A 14,874-nucleotide genomic window follows, 5' to 3' on the forward strand; every position below is an offset into this window, starting at 1 on the left:
TCTTCCGGCCTGTCGGCCTCCGATCGCCAAAGTTTGCCGCCAGCAGAGGTCCGCCAGCACTGGACCTCTATGTCTGTGCTCCTGAAGGTCACAGAGGTCAGATGGCACCGGCAAAATGAGCAGCAACTGTGACGCCGACGTCAAGCTGAACCTCAAGCCCAGCCCCCTCTCCCCCCAGGCTGCACCTTTTCATGATCTCACCTCAGCTGAAGATTTGCTTCCCGGAAGAATTTTTCGGAAATTTGTCGTAACAGAAAAGAAGCAAATCGCGACGCTGAACACTTTTTAGGTTTAAAACCCAGAGGTTTGTTTGTAACGTATGAGGAGGTTGTCGGTCAAAACCCTCACCTCCCACAAGAGCTACCCATGAGAGTCCAGATGGTTGCCATGGTAACTGTTGGTTGTTGATGCTCAGACATTTCACTATTTGGTTCTGTAAAGGTCGGCGGCTTTCCGAGGAGAAAAGATGGAACGATCGACTCATTTATCGGCTGAAACTGCAGAGAAAAACGCAGCACCGGAGGGTCTAAGACGTAACCTGATCCGGTTTTTGTTGAGTCAGCAGGTCTCTGGACGGTGACCTTCAGGAACAGAGAGGTCGTCTGAATCTTGGGATTCTGTTCCGACCCAGTTTAAGAGCGGCTGCCGCTCCGATGCTCTTTGTCTGTGATGGAAGGGGAGCCGGTGCTGAAAGCCCCATCTCAGTGTTGTTACCGTGACAACATTAAGGGGCAGAATGGATGGGGAGGGGGTTTGAAGGAGAGGTAAAAAACGTCCTGTCAGAGCAGCGTCAGCAGCTGGGGGGGTGGGGGTCCATTATGCTGCCATCTTTCAACTAAGGCCTGCTCTGCTTTCCCCTTATGAAGCAAATTGAAGCAGGGGGGGGGGTCAGCCCCCCCAGCTGTCTACTTAGCTGACTAGGGCCGGAGCTGATGTGCATCATCGCAGGGCTTTGCATGTGTCCTCTGCCTGGATCAGCATCGGGGGGGGGGGTCATCGTGCTGATGGAAGCAGGTGGGACTGGTGGCGGTAACATCACCCGCGGCCTCCACTGTTTAAACTGCTTCACACAGAGAAGGATGTCTCTTCCAGCCCCCCCACCCCCCAGCTCTGAGCGCACTATGAATTTACTTAACTGGGGGGGGGGGGGGGGTGCGCACCAGGGACCATCAGCCATTGATTTGCTCCGGGTTTCAGCTTGCTAGAAATACCAGTGGGTCTCTGGGGTGGGCTGATGAAGTTCTCTACCCCCCCAGAGCTGAGGGGGGGGGGGGGGGGGGCACCATTATCCATACATTTCCCCATGATGTCAGCATGTAGAGCTAATGCTTTCACTGTATGGGGGGGTCGCCCCTGAGGTTCGTGGTTCTGTGACCCCGTTTATAAACTGTGGAAGCTCCGCCCCCCAATAGCGCTCCTGACAAAAGACTTAGATGAAGAAGACATTCAAAACACCTGAGGAAGGTGAACTCTGAAGGAACCTGCTCACTCACACCCCCCATCCCGTTCTGCTGACAGAACGCTGCAGAACCAGGACGTCCTTTCCTGGATTCCTGTCCAAACCTCCACAAAAATGACGATTATTAGTCTGATTTTTATGGGTCTTATCAAAATTCTCTGCAGGGATGAACCTGAACACCATCAGGAACGGACCTGATGACACACTGACCTGCAGCTGCTATCTGCTTTAGAACAAACCAGGAGGTTCTGCTGCTCAGACCACCCTGATGGGGGCACACCGGGTCCTCCTGACCTCCTGGAGGGGGGGAACACTTTCCACAGAGCAGAAGACCTCTGCCGGATCTGAACCTTTGGATCCGTTCCTCAAATCGGACTTTGAGGCTGAAGCTTCACGTCTCCACAGTAAACAGCAGATTTCCCATCAGGCCCTCTGTTCTGAACAGCTGATCCGTTTGCCCTTCAGGGCTTCTTCTTCTGTTCACGATTCCAGCAAATAAAAAAACAAGAGCAGCTTTCTTTTCCTGAACATGTCCGACAAATGCTGTGAAGCTGCTTTAACCTGAGAAACGTCGTTTTTGCAGACAAACAGGGCGTGTCCAAACCGCTGGTGGGGGGGGGTACATGTGTTTTTTTCACAGCTTTTGTGAGGACGAACAGCTGCAGGGGCGGACACGGACCTGTCAGCTGTATTTTCAGGAGCCACAGGTTTGGTTGTTTCCTGTTTGTTTTTCGGGGAGGGGGGGCATCATAATGAAGGTGTGTAATAGAACATGACACCATAATTATATTCTCCCAGTTAAGACGCGGTGTTTACAAGCAGCACCGGGCTGCCTGGGCTTCCTCTCCGCTTCGTATCGTCTGCCGTTTAATTGCATTAAAAGTGTCTCGATGAAAAAATGAAGAGAGGAAATTGCTTTAAATTGCCTGTCAGAGATTGTGCAAAGTTGCTGCAGAGCAATAAGACTTTGGGCATTGTGCTGGGCGCTGGCTGAGCAGGATGAAAGCGTCTGCCGCTGCCGAACCCCCTGATGCCACGCTCACCCCCACCCCCACCCCCACCCCAGATAACACTGGGAATTGGAGCAATTAGTTATGAAATGCATCCATTGGTTTTATTGATCCCGGAGCCAGGAGGACACAGACGGAGCCTCGCAGATGTGTTCATCAATACATCTGTCCGACAGCAGAGCAGAGGCGCTGATGCTCCTCGGAGTGGGGGGCCTCAAAGCGGGGGCCACGGCTGCGTTTTTGGCTTCGTCTCCTCCCTTTTTCAGATTTTATTTACCTTTTTTTGTTATTTCTGCGGCTAACGAGGCGCATGAGCGACACGGCCAGGCACCCGGTGAGCTGCAGACTTCCCAGAAACCCCCCGGGGTGCAATTAAAAGTGGGAAAGGAGAATGTCAGCCGGGGGGGAGCAGGGGAATAGACATGGTGGGAGGAGGAGTGGATGCCACAGGTAAAGTGGTGGAGCTGGAATCCACAGAGGAGGCCTGGAAGGCTGCTGATGCGCGGGGGTGTTCTCTGTAGCTGCAGCCTGACTTTGTTAGGGGGTGTGGTGTCACTCACGGCTGTGTTATGCAGTTGAATCCTGGGTGAGATGGGGGGGGTCTTGGTCTTCTCATCCATGGGGGTTGGTGTCTGCAGGAACCTTTGCTCCACAGACGACGGGACGACAAACAGAAACATCTTCCTCTGCTACCCGTCGATACTTACGGATCTTTAACTCAGCGGAGCAACGGCGTCTAGACGCAGCGCCGCAGCCCCCCCCCCCCACACACACACACAGATCAACACAAATGAATCACTGAGAGGAGATTTCATACAGATGGAGGGGAGCAAAGAATCACGGCCTAAAAACAACTGAAGTCCTGAGACGATCCGGAGAGACGCCGCCTCAGCGTCACCCTTAGAATACCAGAGGGCATGATGGGAAGTCTGACGTGTTTTTATCCAAACGCCTGGGAGACTGGAAGTGAACACTTCTGTGTTTCTGAGCCTTCATGCAGGTTTGGTGCCTTAAAGCTGCAACTAAACAGGCAGCAGAAATGCCAGCGAGAGCGTTTTGTCCCCAAACCAGAACAGATCCACACAAACTCTGTCCATGACTGACCCACAACACGGCCACAAACTGTGTTTGTCTTTGTGTAACTTAAAGCTGATGCAGATTTTAGGAATAAAGATTCTGATTTCAGGTTTTAGGATATGATGATTATATATTATTTAATGCAAAATGCGAAAAAAAAAACTTTTGTTTCAGAGCTGCATGTTTGGTAGATGCAGAGTTCAGAGGAAGTTTATAAATGATCCTGATTAGGAAGACTAGGATGCCTTAACATAAAAATATTTTATTAGTTTTGTTTTGCATTCTTGCTTTGAGGTAAACTGCCTGCCCTCTCTCAAGTTTACCACATAGTGGTGGGGGGGTCTATTTATGTCCCCAGACAGAATGATTACTTCTTTTTATTCCATTTCCGGGAAATAATTGAGCAAATGGAAGCTTAGAGTCACTAACCTAAGCTGGGGGGCTGACAAAGGTCTGCTGCGACTGAATGTCCTCCTGTGAGGATTAATAAAGGCCGTGCAGCGGAGTGAGCATCTGTTTCGCCGCTGCACGGCCGCGCCGTCTCTAGCATCCGCTGATGCTGATGTTGACTCTGCGGTGACTTCACCAGAGCATGTTCTGTCACCAGCAGCCTGTGTGTTTGTGGGGGGGGGGCTGTGGCCTAACTCACTGGAGGTTCTGAGAGTCTCCGCCTCCATGCAAATCTGTGTTTGCTTCCTGAGTGTCCCGCGGGCCGCAGAGCAGAGGTCCGTGTGGAGCACGAGCTGCACTGAAGTCGCTAATGAAAAGCTGTTAGTTCAGCATCAAGCCGTTCAGATTATCGGCCCGCCAGGATCTTAGATCAGCGCGGCGCCGTTTCTTTCAAATGAATGGCGCGTCTCCGGAAGCAGATGCTTTGATTGGACGACACAAAGGTCAGAGTATGTGCTGATCAACAGAGGAGTCATGGTCCCACGTTTGTCTCTGCCCCCCACAGGGGCAATTACATGAAAGGGATTGGGGTGGAAGCGCGGATCCTTTCAGACGTGCATCAACTGCAGCAAACGCCAGTGTCACAACAACACACAGCAAAGCATCTCACTCCTGAAGCATCTGCCCAACCAAAGGCTGCAGGAAGAAAACAAGCTCCTCCTTGGAGTCAAAGCTCAGGCGCTCCAACTTCTCCCTTTTTGCTGAAGTCTTTTTGGAATTTTACTGCTTTAATTTGTTCTGCGTAAAAAAAAAGGAACAGAGGGAAAATACGATGAGTCCATAAGACCAAAGAAAAGGCAGACGGAAAAAAAGATTCAAACTTTGAGTTCATTCCACCTTAAGCTCAGTTAAAAACTGGGAGTTCATTCCACCTTAAGCTCAGTTAAAACCTGGGAGTTCATTCCACCTTAAGCTCAGTTAAAAACTAATTTCATTCCACCTTAAGCTCAGTTAAAAACTAATTTCATTCCACCTTAAGCTCAGTTGAAAACTTTGAGTTCATTCCAGAAGCTGCTTTTTCTTGGTCTTTAATGCAGTAACTAAACAAAGGAGTAACTGCTGCACAGAGTAACTAAAAGCATGGAGTAACTGTTGCATTGAGTAACTGAAGCAGAGAATAAATGAAGCATAGAGAAACTAAAGCACTGAGTCACTTCAGTATAGAGTAATTAAATCATAGAGTAGCTGAAGTAGGGTGTAACTGAGTAAATGAAGCACAAAGTCTTGAAACAAGCAAAAACTACTTAAAAAAATAATTATATTAGTAACCTAAATAGCTTGAAGTTACCTAGGCATGAAGTAAATTAGCCACAAGGTAACTTGAGGATTCAGTAACTTAACATGCCTGAAGTAATGTAAACATGAAGTAACTAATTAAGTTACTTAACTTTATCATAGAGTCACTTAAACATGAAGTAACTAAACACACCCAGCAGAACCTAACAGACATGGTGTAACTTAAGAGTGGAGTAACTTTACAGTTACATTACAAAATCACTTCAAATATTGAGAATTACAGAATGTTACAGGTATCAAGTACCTTAAGAATGAAGTAAATTCAGCATGAAGTAACTTAATTTTATAGTAACTTGATAACAAAGTCATGTAGCTGTCTGAGTTTGGGAGGAACCTCTGCACCTGCTTTGACTGTACGCCCACACAGACCCTGAACTCATCATCCAACTGCAACGGCGTTATTACGGGGTGGGCGGGGCTTAACGTGTAAGAGGCGAACAATGGCGTCTGAAAATATCAGCTGAAAATCCACCGTCATGAATGTCTGAGCTTCCACCAGGAAGTTAGGAGGATGGTTTGAACGGCAGTTCAGGAATCATTTTTCAGGAAGGAGGGGGCCTTATCAAGCGCGGGCCACATTGCTTTGATAACCCCCACCCCACCCCACCCCCCACTAACACCTCTTCCATTTCCCATTTCACACCTGGACTATCGACAGATAGGAGATGTTCAGGCCCCCGCTTTTCACCGCAGATCCACCACAACCAGCCTCCAGTCAAAAGAGGGTTATCTATCACCACCTTCCCGCCGCCCCGCCCCCCTCCCCATCTGCTGCAGCAGCATGGTGTTATTACAGATAAACAATCAATACTGCTTTAAGGTTTCCATGGAGGCCAGCCCGACTTAAACAGGCAGGCGAGAAGACTGATCCACACCGACGCCGCTTCCAGAGACCAATCTGGTTTTCATGCACACGAAATTCAGGCCACGCCTCTATTTTGCTCAGCATCATGTCTTTGTGTCTGAGGTCACCAGACCCCCCCCCTACTGGTCGCATAAGTAAAGTCTTCAGCATTAAAAAGGTAAAACCCGCTTTATAGCAAAGGTGACCACAGATCCAAGAGAGCAGGGACGATCGATGTGGAGCGAGGAAGGGAACGTTTCGCCAGCGCCGCGCTTTTTATGACAGCTCCCAGTCCAAATCCAAATTCTGATGACGTCTTTATTGAGGGAGGGGGTGGCATGTGAACCCCCTCCCTCCTCCAATGAAGGGATGTGTGGTCCTTCTGCAAAGCCTGTGTGCAGCACATTTGCATTTACATTCCCACTGCTGGCGCCTGAAACAGGAGGCTTTTTTCCCCGAGCGCTGTGAAAAAGTGGAAACAAAGGCGTTGGTTGGAGGAGGCCCGTCAAACACTCCCTGCCTGTCCCTCTCCCAGACTGGAATTAAATACTCTTCATTCCATCCTCATTCATTAGCTCCACGCCCACAACCTCAGCGCCATATGGGGCCATGAAATGCCTCCTGCACACACAAAATGAAGGAGGTGGCGGAATGATAGCCAAGACTGTTTACTAATACTGCTGCTCACTCTGCTTTTATTACAAAGCGCCAGGCTTTCCATTACAGCAAACCGAGGGAAACGAAGACGAAGAAGAGGAGAACAGAAGGCAGAGAGGAGGAGGGAGACTGCCAACATCGGATTAAAAGATGAGGAAGGAAGAAAACAGTGGCTGGGTTGATTTACACCTTCATTACTTTCCCCTAACTGTGCTTATTGCAAATCATGATGCTGCTTTATGAGCTGAATCCCCAATTACGACAAAGCCAGGAAGACGGGGCTTCAGTCCAGAAGGGAGGCGTACAGTAACCATGCTGTCCCCCCCGTCGCATCTGCACAGCCCCCCCCCCCTGCAGGAAGATCCCCATTTATGAAGAACGTTGGTTTAAAAGTTGGAATCGAACACAGAAAGATCAGGAAGTTACTGATCTACAGAGTGCAATCAGTTTCTTACACAGCCTCCGAGTGTGGCGAAGGGCCGAGGCGTGCAGGTGAGAGTCAGAGGCGTGCAGGTGAGAGTCAGAGGCGTGCAGGTGAGAGTCAGAGGCGTGCAGGTGAGAGTCAGAGGCGTGCAGGTGAGAGTCAGAGGCGTGCAGGTGAGAGTCAGAGGCGTGCAGGTGAGAGTCAGAGGCGTGCAGGTGAGAGTCAGAGGCCTGCAGGTGAGTGTCAGAGGCCTGCAGGTGAGTGTCAGAGGCGTGCAGGTGAGAGTCAGAGGCGTGCAGGTGAGTGTCAGAGGCGTGCAGGTGAGAGTCAGAGGCGTGCAGGTGAGTGTCAGAGGCGTGCAGGTGAGAGTCAGAGGCGTGCAGGTGAGTGTCAGAGGCGTGCAGGTGAGAGTCAGAGGCGTGCAGGTGAGAGTCAGAGGCGTGCAGGTGAGAGTCAGAGGCGTGCAGGTGAGTGTCAGAGGCGTGCAGGTGAGTGTCAGAGGCGTGCAGGTGAGAGTCAGAGGCCTGCAGGTGAGTGTCAGAGGCGTGCAGGTGAGTGTCAGAGGCGTGCAGGTGAGTGTCAGAGGCGTGCAGGTGAGAGTCAGAGGCGTGCAGGTGAGAGTCAGAGGCGTGCAGGTGAGAGTCAGAGGCGTGCAGGTGAGAGTCAGAGGCGTGCAGGTGAGAGTCAGAGGCGTGCAGGTGAGAGTCAGAGGCCTGCAGGTGAGTGTCAGAGGCCTGCAGGTGAGTGTCAGAGGCGTGCAGGTGAGAGTCAGAGGCGTGCAGGTGAGTGTCAGAGGCGTGCAGGTGAGAGTCAGAGGCGTGCAGGTGAGTGTCAGAGGCGTGCAGGTGAGAGTCAGAGGCGTGCAGGTGAGTGTCAGAGGCGTGCAGGTGAGAGTCAGAGGCGTGCAGGTGAGAGTCAGAGGCGTGCAGGTGAGAGTCAGAGGCGTGCAGGTGAGTGTCAGAGGCGTGCAGGTGAGTGTCAGAGGCGTGCAGGTGAGAGTCAGAGGCCTGCAGGTGAGTGTCAGAGGCGTGCAGGTGAGTGTCAGAGGCGTGCAGGTGAGTGTCAGAGGCGTGCAGGTGAGAGTCAGAGGCGTGCAGGTGAGTGTCAGAGGCGTGCAGGTGAGTGTCAGAGGCGTGCAGGTGAGAGTCAGAGGCGTGCAGGTGAGTGTCAGAGGCGTGCAGGTGAGAGTCAGAGGCGTGCAGGTGAGAGTCAGAGGCGTGCAGGTGAGAGTCAGAGGCGTGCAGGTGAGTGTCAGAGGCGTGCAGGTGAGTGTCAGAGGCGTGCAGGTGAGAGTCAGAGGCCTGCAGGTGAGTGTCAGGGGCGTGCAGGTGAGTGTCAGGGATGTGCATGTCAAACGCGGCTGGCAGAACCGTTGACGGATGCTTCACTGCGGTCTGTTATGTATGAGCGTGACAATCATCCTGCGAGCGCCTGCTGCTGCAGGTAGACTTCGTGTACCTGACTGCCCTGCTGGCTGCAGCCTCCACCCCACCCACTCTGCTGAGACTCAACCCCTGACCCCTGGAGGGCCAGGAAATCCTAGGCCACCCTGCAGCTCCAACATTAACCGCCATCTTAAAACCCACGCAGAGGTTCAGAGCTGGGGGGGGGGCTCCGATTGAATTAAGCCACAATTAATTGAATCTAGTGGTGAGTAACTTGAGTGACGTCTCTCAGGACTAAAGGTCCGGTCACAGTGCTGGGGAGGGAAGCAGCAGTCAGCGCCTCAGGCATGGATGGGTGCCTCCACCATTATTGCTCAGAGCGCCGCTCCCAACCCAGCAGCACCGGCAGCGCTCCTCAGAGCGCCGAGCTAACGAGAGGCCCAATGTAATTAATACAAATGGAATGTTTAATGCAATTTTTCCATTTCAAAGAAATTCCCTCGGCGTCTTTCCCAACAATAGTTTTAACTCTCTGGCTTTATGCTCGGGCAGACAATGAGCTCGGCATCGCCGTCATCACATCAGAACGCTCAGTGGACTTCTGGGTAAAGGCTTTGGACTCAAAGGCTATCTGATCCACAGACCTGGAGGTCCAGATCCAGAGGCCTGGAGGTCCAGAAGCAGGTGGCGCCTCTTTTGACAGACAGCTGCATCGAGCGGTAATTGGAGGCCTGTGAGACCTGAACACATCCGTTTGTCAGCTCCTCGTGTCAGAGCTGGCTGTTTAGCTGCGGGGGGTCTTCCAGAATGACCTTTTCTCAAAGGGGACGGGTTTCCCCCGCTGGCTCCGAGACACCTTGGGTATTATCCAGCCTGAAACAGTAGCACGCACCTATTACCGCCTGTCCCGCGTGTTCGCAAAAAGCTGGTATTGTGTCCTTCCCCGAGGAATGGGCAGCCCTACAGAGACAAACAGGCTGTGGTTGGACGGGGGCTTCACGGAGGTCTTTCTGTTCCTCGGCTGCTTCACAATGAAGCATCCTAATGTTTCGAGGAGTAGCAGAACAATGGTGGAAACCTCTCTTTTTCACTCAGGGGATTGGAAGTAAATAGGACCTTTGCTGATGTGCCTGCCTGTTCATTTACTGCACCTCATACAATGTCGCTCAGGAAAATCCCACAAAGGCTTTCTGCAGGACAATAGGCCGGCGGAGGGAAGGGGCACAATGGAGTCCAGATATCATTCACTACATAGACAGGAGAGCCCTCTCCACAGAAGGAGGGGCCCGTCTGGAGGTGACAGAGGGATTGCTGGCTGCTGGCACCAGGCAGCAGCCTCCCTGAAGTCTCTCCTTTGAAGGAGGGGCTTGTTTTTGCAGCGCTGACACCCGCTGGGCCGAGGTGTTGCACGTCGTCTGCAATAACCCGCATCGTTACTCCTGCAGGCTGCCAGAGGGGAAAATCACATCGCTCCAGTTTCACAGCTGCCAGGAGAAATGGAGACGCTAAGTCACACAAAGACGCAGAAACAAACAACGTATGCGATCGCAATCCATCACGCAGCGTCCGAGGAAACGCAGCAGGCGTTTCCACGACTTAACAGCTCTCACATGAGTGGAGTGGCTCTGTTCTCTGTTTGCTCACCTCTATGCACAACTGCTCCCCCTCCAAACGTCTCATCCAGCTGCCCCCCAGCAGTGTTTAGTCCACTTCCTGCTGCAGTTACACCTCTGGGCTCTGCACAAACAGCAGCTGCAGAGACCTGATGATGCTCTCAGCCTCCTCTTCCTCCTGAACAAGCAACCTGAAGGCTCAAAGATCCAAACCCGACGTTCAGCTGAAGCTTCATGACAAAACGACTCTAGAAAGAGTCAGATGACCAGAGATACCTGCAAAAACTCTTTCCAGGTTCTGCTATTTACTTGTTTTACAGTTATTTGTTGTTGTTTTTTCTCTTTAGTTTCTTTCTTTAACAAATTCAAAGAAGTATTTTATGTTTTTGGTCACCTGCATTCTGTTGTCATTGCTCTCTACTTTTCTCTGTTCTGCTTTGAATCTTCTTCTTCTTCGTCTGCTTCCACACTCAGGTTTTGTAAAGTTGGGTTTCGTTTCCGTCTGTTTACTTCCCTCCTTGAACTCCATTATTTTTAAGCTGCACCTTTTCTTTTTCCCCTCCATGAGGCTGTAAACCGGGGGCAGGCTGGTATCAATGCCCAGCCCCCTGGATTTGGCCCGTGTCCTCTAACCTTTAAACGTGTTAAATACTGGCCGCACACGAACATAAAATCTATTAAATCAGGAGACGAACAGAGGTAAAGCCTTCCTACACCTCTGCTGCTTCTCCTCCTGCATTTCCATGAGCTTATTCACGCCGCGTTCTTCAGTTCCGTCTGTGTTTTATAGAATTGCCATCTCTGTCTTTGTCTTTCATGTTAGCTTTAAATAGTCAAGTTTTAAAGAGGTTAAATGTTGCGGCCCTCTGTTCGCCGGAAGATGCTCTAAATCCTCACTTTTCCATCCGAAGCTCTGGGAGTCTTTGCTGCAGCAGGAAGTTGTATTTTCACCTCTCTGTTAATCTGTCTGTCTGCATGGTGTCTGAGAGATGCGTGAACAAATTTCCATGAAATGCAGCAGCAAGCTTCGCCTCCAGCTAAGAAAGTCTTGATGAGATTTTGATAGTGATCTGAACTTGTGATTTCTATTATTGGATAATTATCGTCTCTCCCCTTCTCTCTGGATGCAGAGATTTCATTCCAGACGTGACGCTGAGTGTTAACAGAGGCCGCACAGGTCAGGGAATCGATTACGCCTCCGATCCGAAGCACCGTCGACGTTTTCTGTCTTTCAGAGTTTTTACCCTCGTTGTTTTTTTAATGAACAGTCAGGTGAACTCTCAGGAGCGTGGTTACAGAATTCACCAACAACTCTGCTTTGCAGCTCAGAAATGTTCGAAGTCTGTGAATGCAGCTGGATACATGCCCCCCCCCTTTAGCTGTGTCACCTCCCCCGACCCTGATTGCACCCGGGTTTGCTGTAAATCACTATCTCCCCCCGTCAGACTGCAGACGGCTGCACGCCGCGGACGCCCCGCTGCCTCCTGGGTGACTAATAGATCTTGTTAAATTGTGCTGAGAAGCGTGCAGGAAAGCGAAAGCTCTCCCTGCTGCTGTTGGATGCGCCTCTACGTGTGCGTGTGCACACGCTCGTGCACGCTCCTGCGCATCACCTTTTAGCTTCAGGGAAGGTGAGGAGGATGCTGCTTGGGAGCGGGCACACAAGCTTTAATACCGGCAGACCGGCGTTGGGTGGGCTCCCAGCCGACGGCAGAGCAGCGAGGCTTCCTCAGAACCACATCATCATTAGAAAAGGAATCCAGCTGTAGTTTCAGCGAGGGAGGGGGGCAAATATAGTCTCCATATGCCCTCCTGAAGACATGACTGTAGAAGAGACTTGAGAGTCACATGCGTCCTTGTGAGCCACGTTGCACAAGGCTGAACTCTCATCAGCACTTTAAGCTCTGAACTCTGCAGAACGGTGTGTGTGTGTGTGTGTGTGTGTGTGTGAGACACGATATCAGTCCAGCACCTTTGTGAGTGGATTTAAGAGGATATTTTTGTGTAATTGGTGTTCTCCCACACAAAGCAGGTGGAGATAATTAGCCGTTGTTAAGTGAGGTATGAACGGTGAGATGATCTCTGAGAGCAGAACCGAGCCGCTCTTGAGGCCCCCATCCAGCTCCGAATCCTCCTCCCCACCACCTGCAGCTTCCTCCCATCTCATCTCATCTGCTCGTCTTTTTACTGTCGCAGTAAAGTCAGTCTCAGGTCGACCTTCAGAGGGAAGGTGACCACTGCTGACCCACTTTCCGCCTCCAGCGTGAGCCGTCAAGAAACACGTCTTCTTCTTTTGGTTTGGGTGGAATTAATCGGACTGCTCCGTGAATAGCTCTCTCTCTCTGAGGGCCTGATTCATTAGGAGGAGCGGATGAGGAGGCTGCAGACGCTCGGACGCTTCCAGGAGCTTCAAGAAAGGAGAACTTCAGGGAAAGTGCATCTGGCAGACTGAGCCTTCAGAGGAGTCCTGTCATGATTTATCATCACACTGTGCACACCGTGACTAATACACTCAAATAATCAAGGTGCCTCCACCAAACTGCAGGGCTGAGGGGGGGCTCTCCTCTGCTGACTTCAAACAAGCAAACACATTAGAGCTGCACGTGCATGGGGTAGGAAGGCTGCAGTCGTCCCTGCGGGGGCTCGGGGGTCTGCAGCTCAGACAGCAGGGTCTCATCAGCTCCAGATGCGCCGCAGAAACCTTCAGCGCGCGGCCGGACGCGTCACGAGGACGCGCCACATGTGGAGCGCGAGTAATGTCATCAGCGCGGGTCACTGCTCTGCACCGTCAGGCCCGCGGGTGAACCCACCCATCTGTGACGTCACCCAGCCTTTCAGGAACACCCCACCACCACGGCGTGCACGCACAAGCACACGAGCACAGACTGCAGAGTGAAGACATGAAACGGAAAGGACTGTCTGCTGGAATCTGTGCTCCAAAACATGGAACCCCCCCCTGGATCAGCACCTTCCATACCAGAGCAAAGACCACGCGCACGGCTCGCTCGGTGCACGTGCGCAGGTGTGTGTGGTTTAAATATTCAGCAGTTCTGTGTTTCCCGCGTGACTTTGATCCTCTGCAGATTCTGGCCCCTTTCATCTTCAAAACTGGACAGGAGACCTGGTCTGCCACACACACCCCCCCCCCCCCCCCCGCAGCACGCCCGCTCACAAACAGCCTGGAAACCCGCGCGCGTGACAGACCTTTGAAAGGGGCAGGAGAGCTTCCAGGAACAGCTCCAGCACCACCACCGGGTGGAGGAGCCGGGGGGTGCGGGGGGTGACTGTGCTCAGCACCTATCAGTCCTGATGTGCACGCGCTTTGCTTCTGCACGTGCGCGCTGCAGCATTAAGCAGAATATCACTGATGCGGTTCCTCGTGTCGGTGAAGCTGGAGGACATGTTGTTTTCCAGAACTTCAGTGGACTCCAGCAGACCCCCCCCCCCCCCCATTCCACCCCCGACCCCCCAACAACGCCCGATCGGCCGCCATCAGAGCTCCGTCCTGCCTATGAAGATCGATCCCCTCACGCGTCTGCGGGGCCGCCACGCAGCTGCCGCGCGGGACCTCCGCACCAGGCGGGGGAAGGGGAGGGGGGGTGTTTTTGGAAAATTTGTTATGAAATATTTCATGCAAGGAGAATAAAAAAGTTCCCTGCAGATGACGGATCTGCACTCGGTGCGCAGGAACAAAACAAGTCGCCTCCTCAGAACTTCCGCCGTCGCTTCTTTTTTTATACAATTAATCAAAAATCATTTTCCGGGACTGCCAGCTCCTCCCCGGTCAAAAGAGACGCTCCACACCGGAGCGTCTCCGCGTCCGAACGCGCGCCGCGCTCACCTGCTTTCCGAGGATCACCGTCACCGTGGGAAAGACGCTCCCGTGGCGCCGCGGCAGCTGCCGGACCGTATCCGCTCTCCGCAGCCTCCGGTGCCCGTTGTTCCAAACCCGACTGCGCTCTCAGTCGCGCTGCATCACTCCGCTGGATGTCAGGGAGGCTGCGAGGCTGGGGGGACTCCACCCGCCCATTGGCTGCCATTCACGAGTCCCTGGCAGGAGGGGGGGTGGGGGTGATCACGCAGGCTCACGCACAGACCGCTGACAAAAAAAAAATCCACACAGAGGGAGGATGGAGAGATCAGAGCGGGAGAGGGTCAACTTTCCCGCTTTGCATAATTCCTGATGAGCAAAGTCAGAGGAGAAATCAGCCAATAGAGGATCGATACTTTCCAAAAAACTGCAGCAGTTTCAGAGTCGTGCGTGAACCGTGCGGGAATGAATGAGAGCTTTTCTGTCTTCACATCACTTCTTTCACGCTAATTTTTAGATCCGCGCGTGAAGCTTCTACTGTCACCGCGCGCTGCACTTGGGGAGCCGCGCGCGCCCTCCAAACGGAGGAGGTGAGCGGAACCGGTCCGCTTTTCTTTCCGGGGAGGGCTTTTTTGCGGGGGTGAGGGGGGTCGCTCCGTTTGGAAGCCAAGTCTGTAAACTGTTCTGGAGTAATCAAACTAATGCGGCTCATAAAGGCTTGATCCAGTGTTCTGGCCGGACCAGATTACCGCTGTAATCTGCTATATTGTGCGGCTCAGGCTGCACACAGCGGCCTAATAAACCTGCGTTCTCTGCGCTCATGATATGACAGAAAAGAGGATTTCACA

The 14,874-nt window shown here is 52.3% G+C and overlaps 2 protein-coding genes across 2 annotated transcripts in view; one reads left to right on the forward strand and one right to left on the reverse strand.

Moving 5' to 3' along the window:
- cdh6 (cadherin 6) overlaps nucleotides 1-14,561 on the reverse strand; it is a 59,685-nt gene extending 45,124 nt beyond the window's left edge. Inside the window, exon 1 of the mRNA XM_020712466.2 lies at nucleotides 14,057-14,561. The gene's annotated coding sequence lies outside the window, so the exon portion shown is untranslated. The remainder of the gene's footprint in view (nucleotides 1-14,056) is intronic.
- Nucleotides 6,089-8,819, forward strand: LOC111946658 (caldesmon-like). Its single transcript, XM_023950264.1, has one exon. The coding sequence runs from the start codon at nucleotides 7,165-7,167 to the stop codon at nucleotides 8,662-8,664; it is 1,500 nt and encodes a 499-aa protein (XP_023806032.1). The 5' UTR covers nucleotides 6,089-7,164; the 3' UTR covers nucleotides 8,665-8,819.
- Nucleotides 14,562-14,874: the final 313 nt, after the last annotated feature.

The sequence above is a fragment of the Oryzias latipes genome, chromosome 20 (genome assembly GCF_002234675.1).
Source record: "Oryzias latipes chromosome 20, ASM223467v1".
NCBI classification, from domain to species: domain Eukaryota; kingdom Metazoa; phylum Chordata; class Actinopteri; order Beloniformes; family Adrianichthyidae; genus Oryzias; species Oryzias latipes.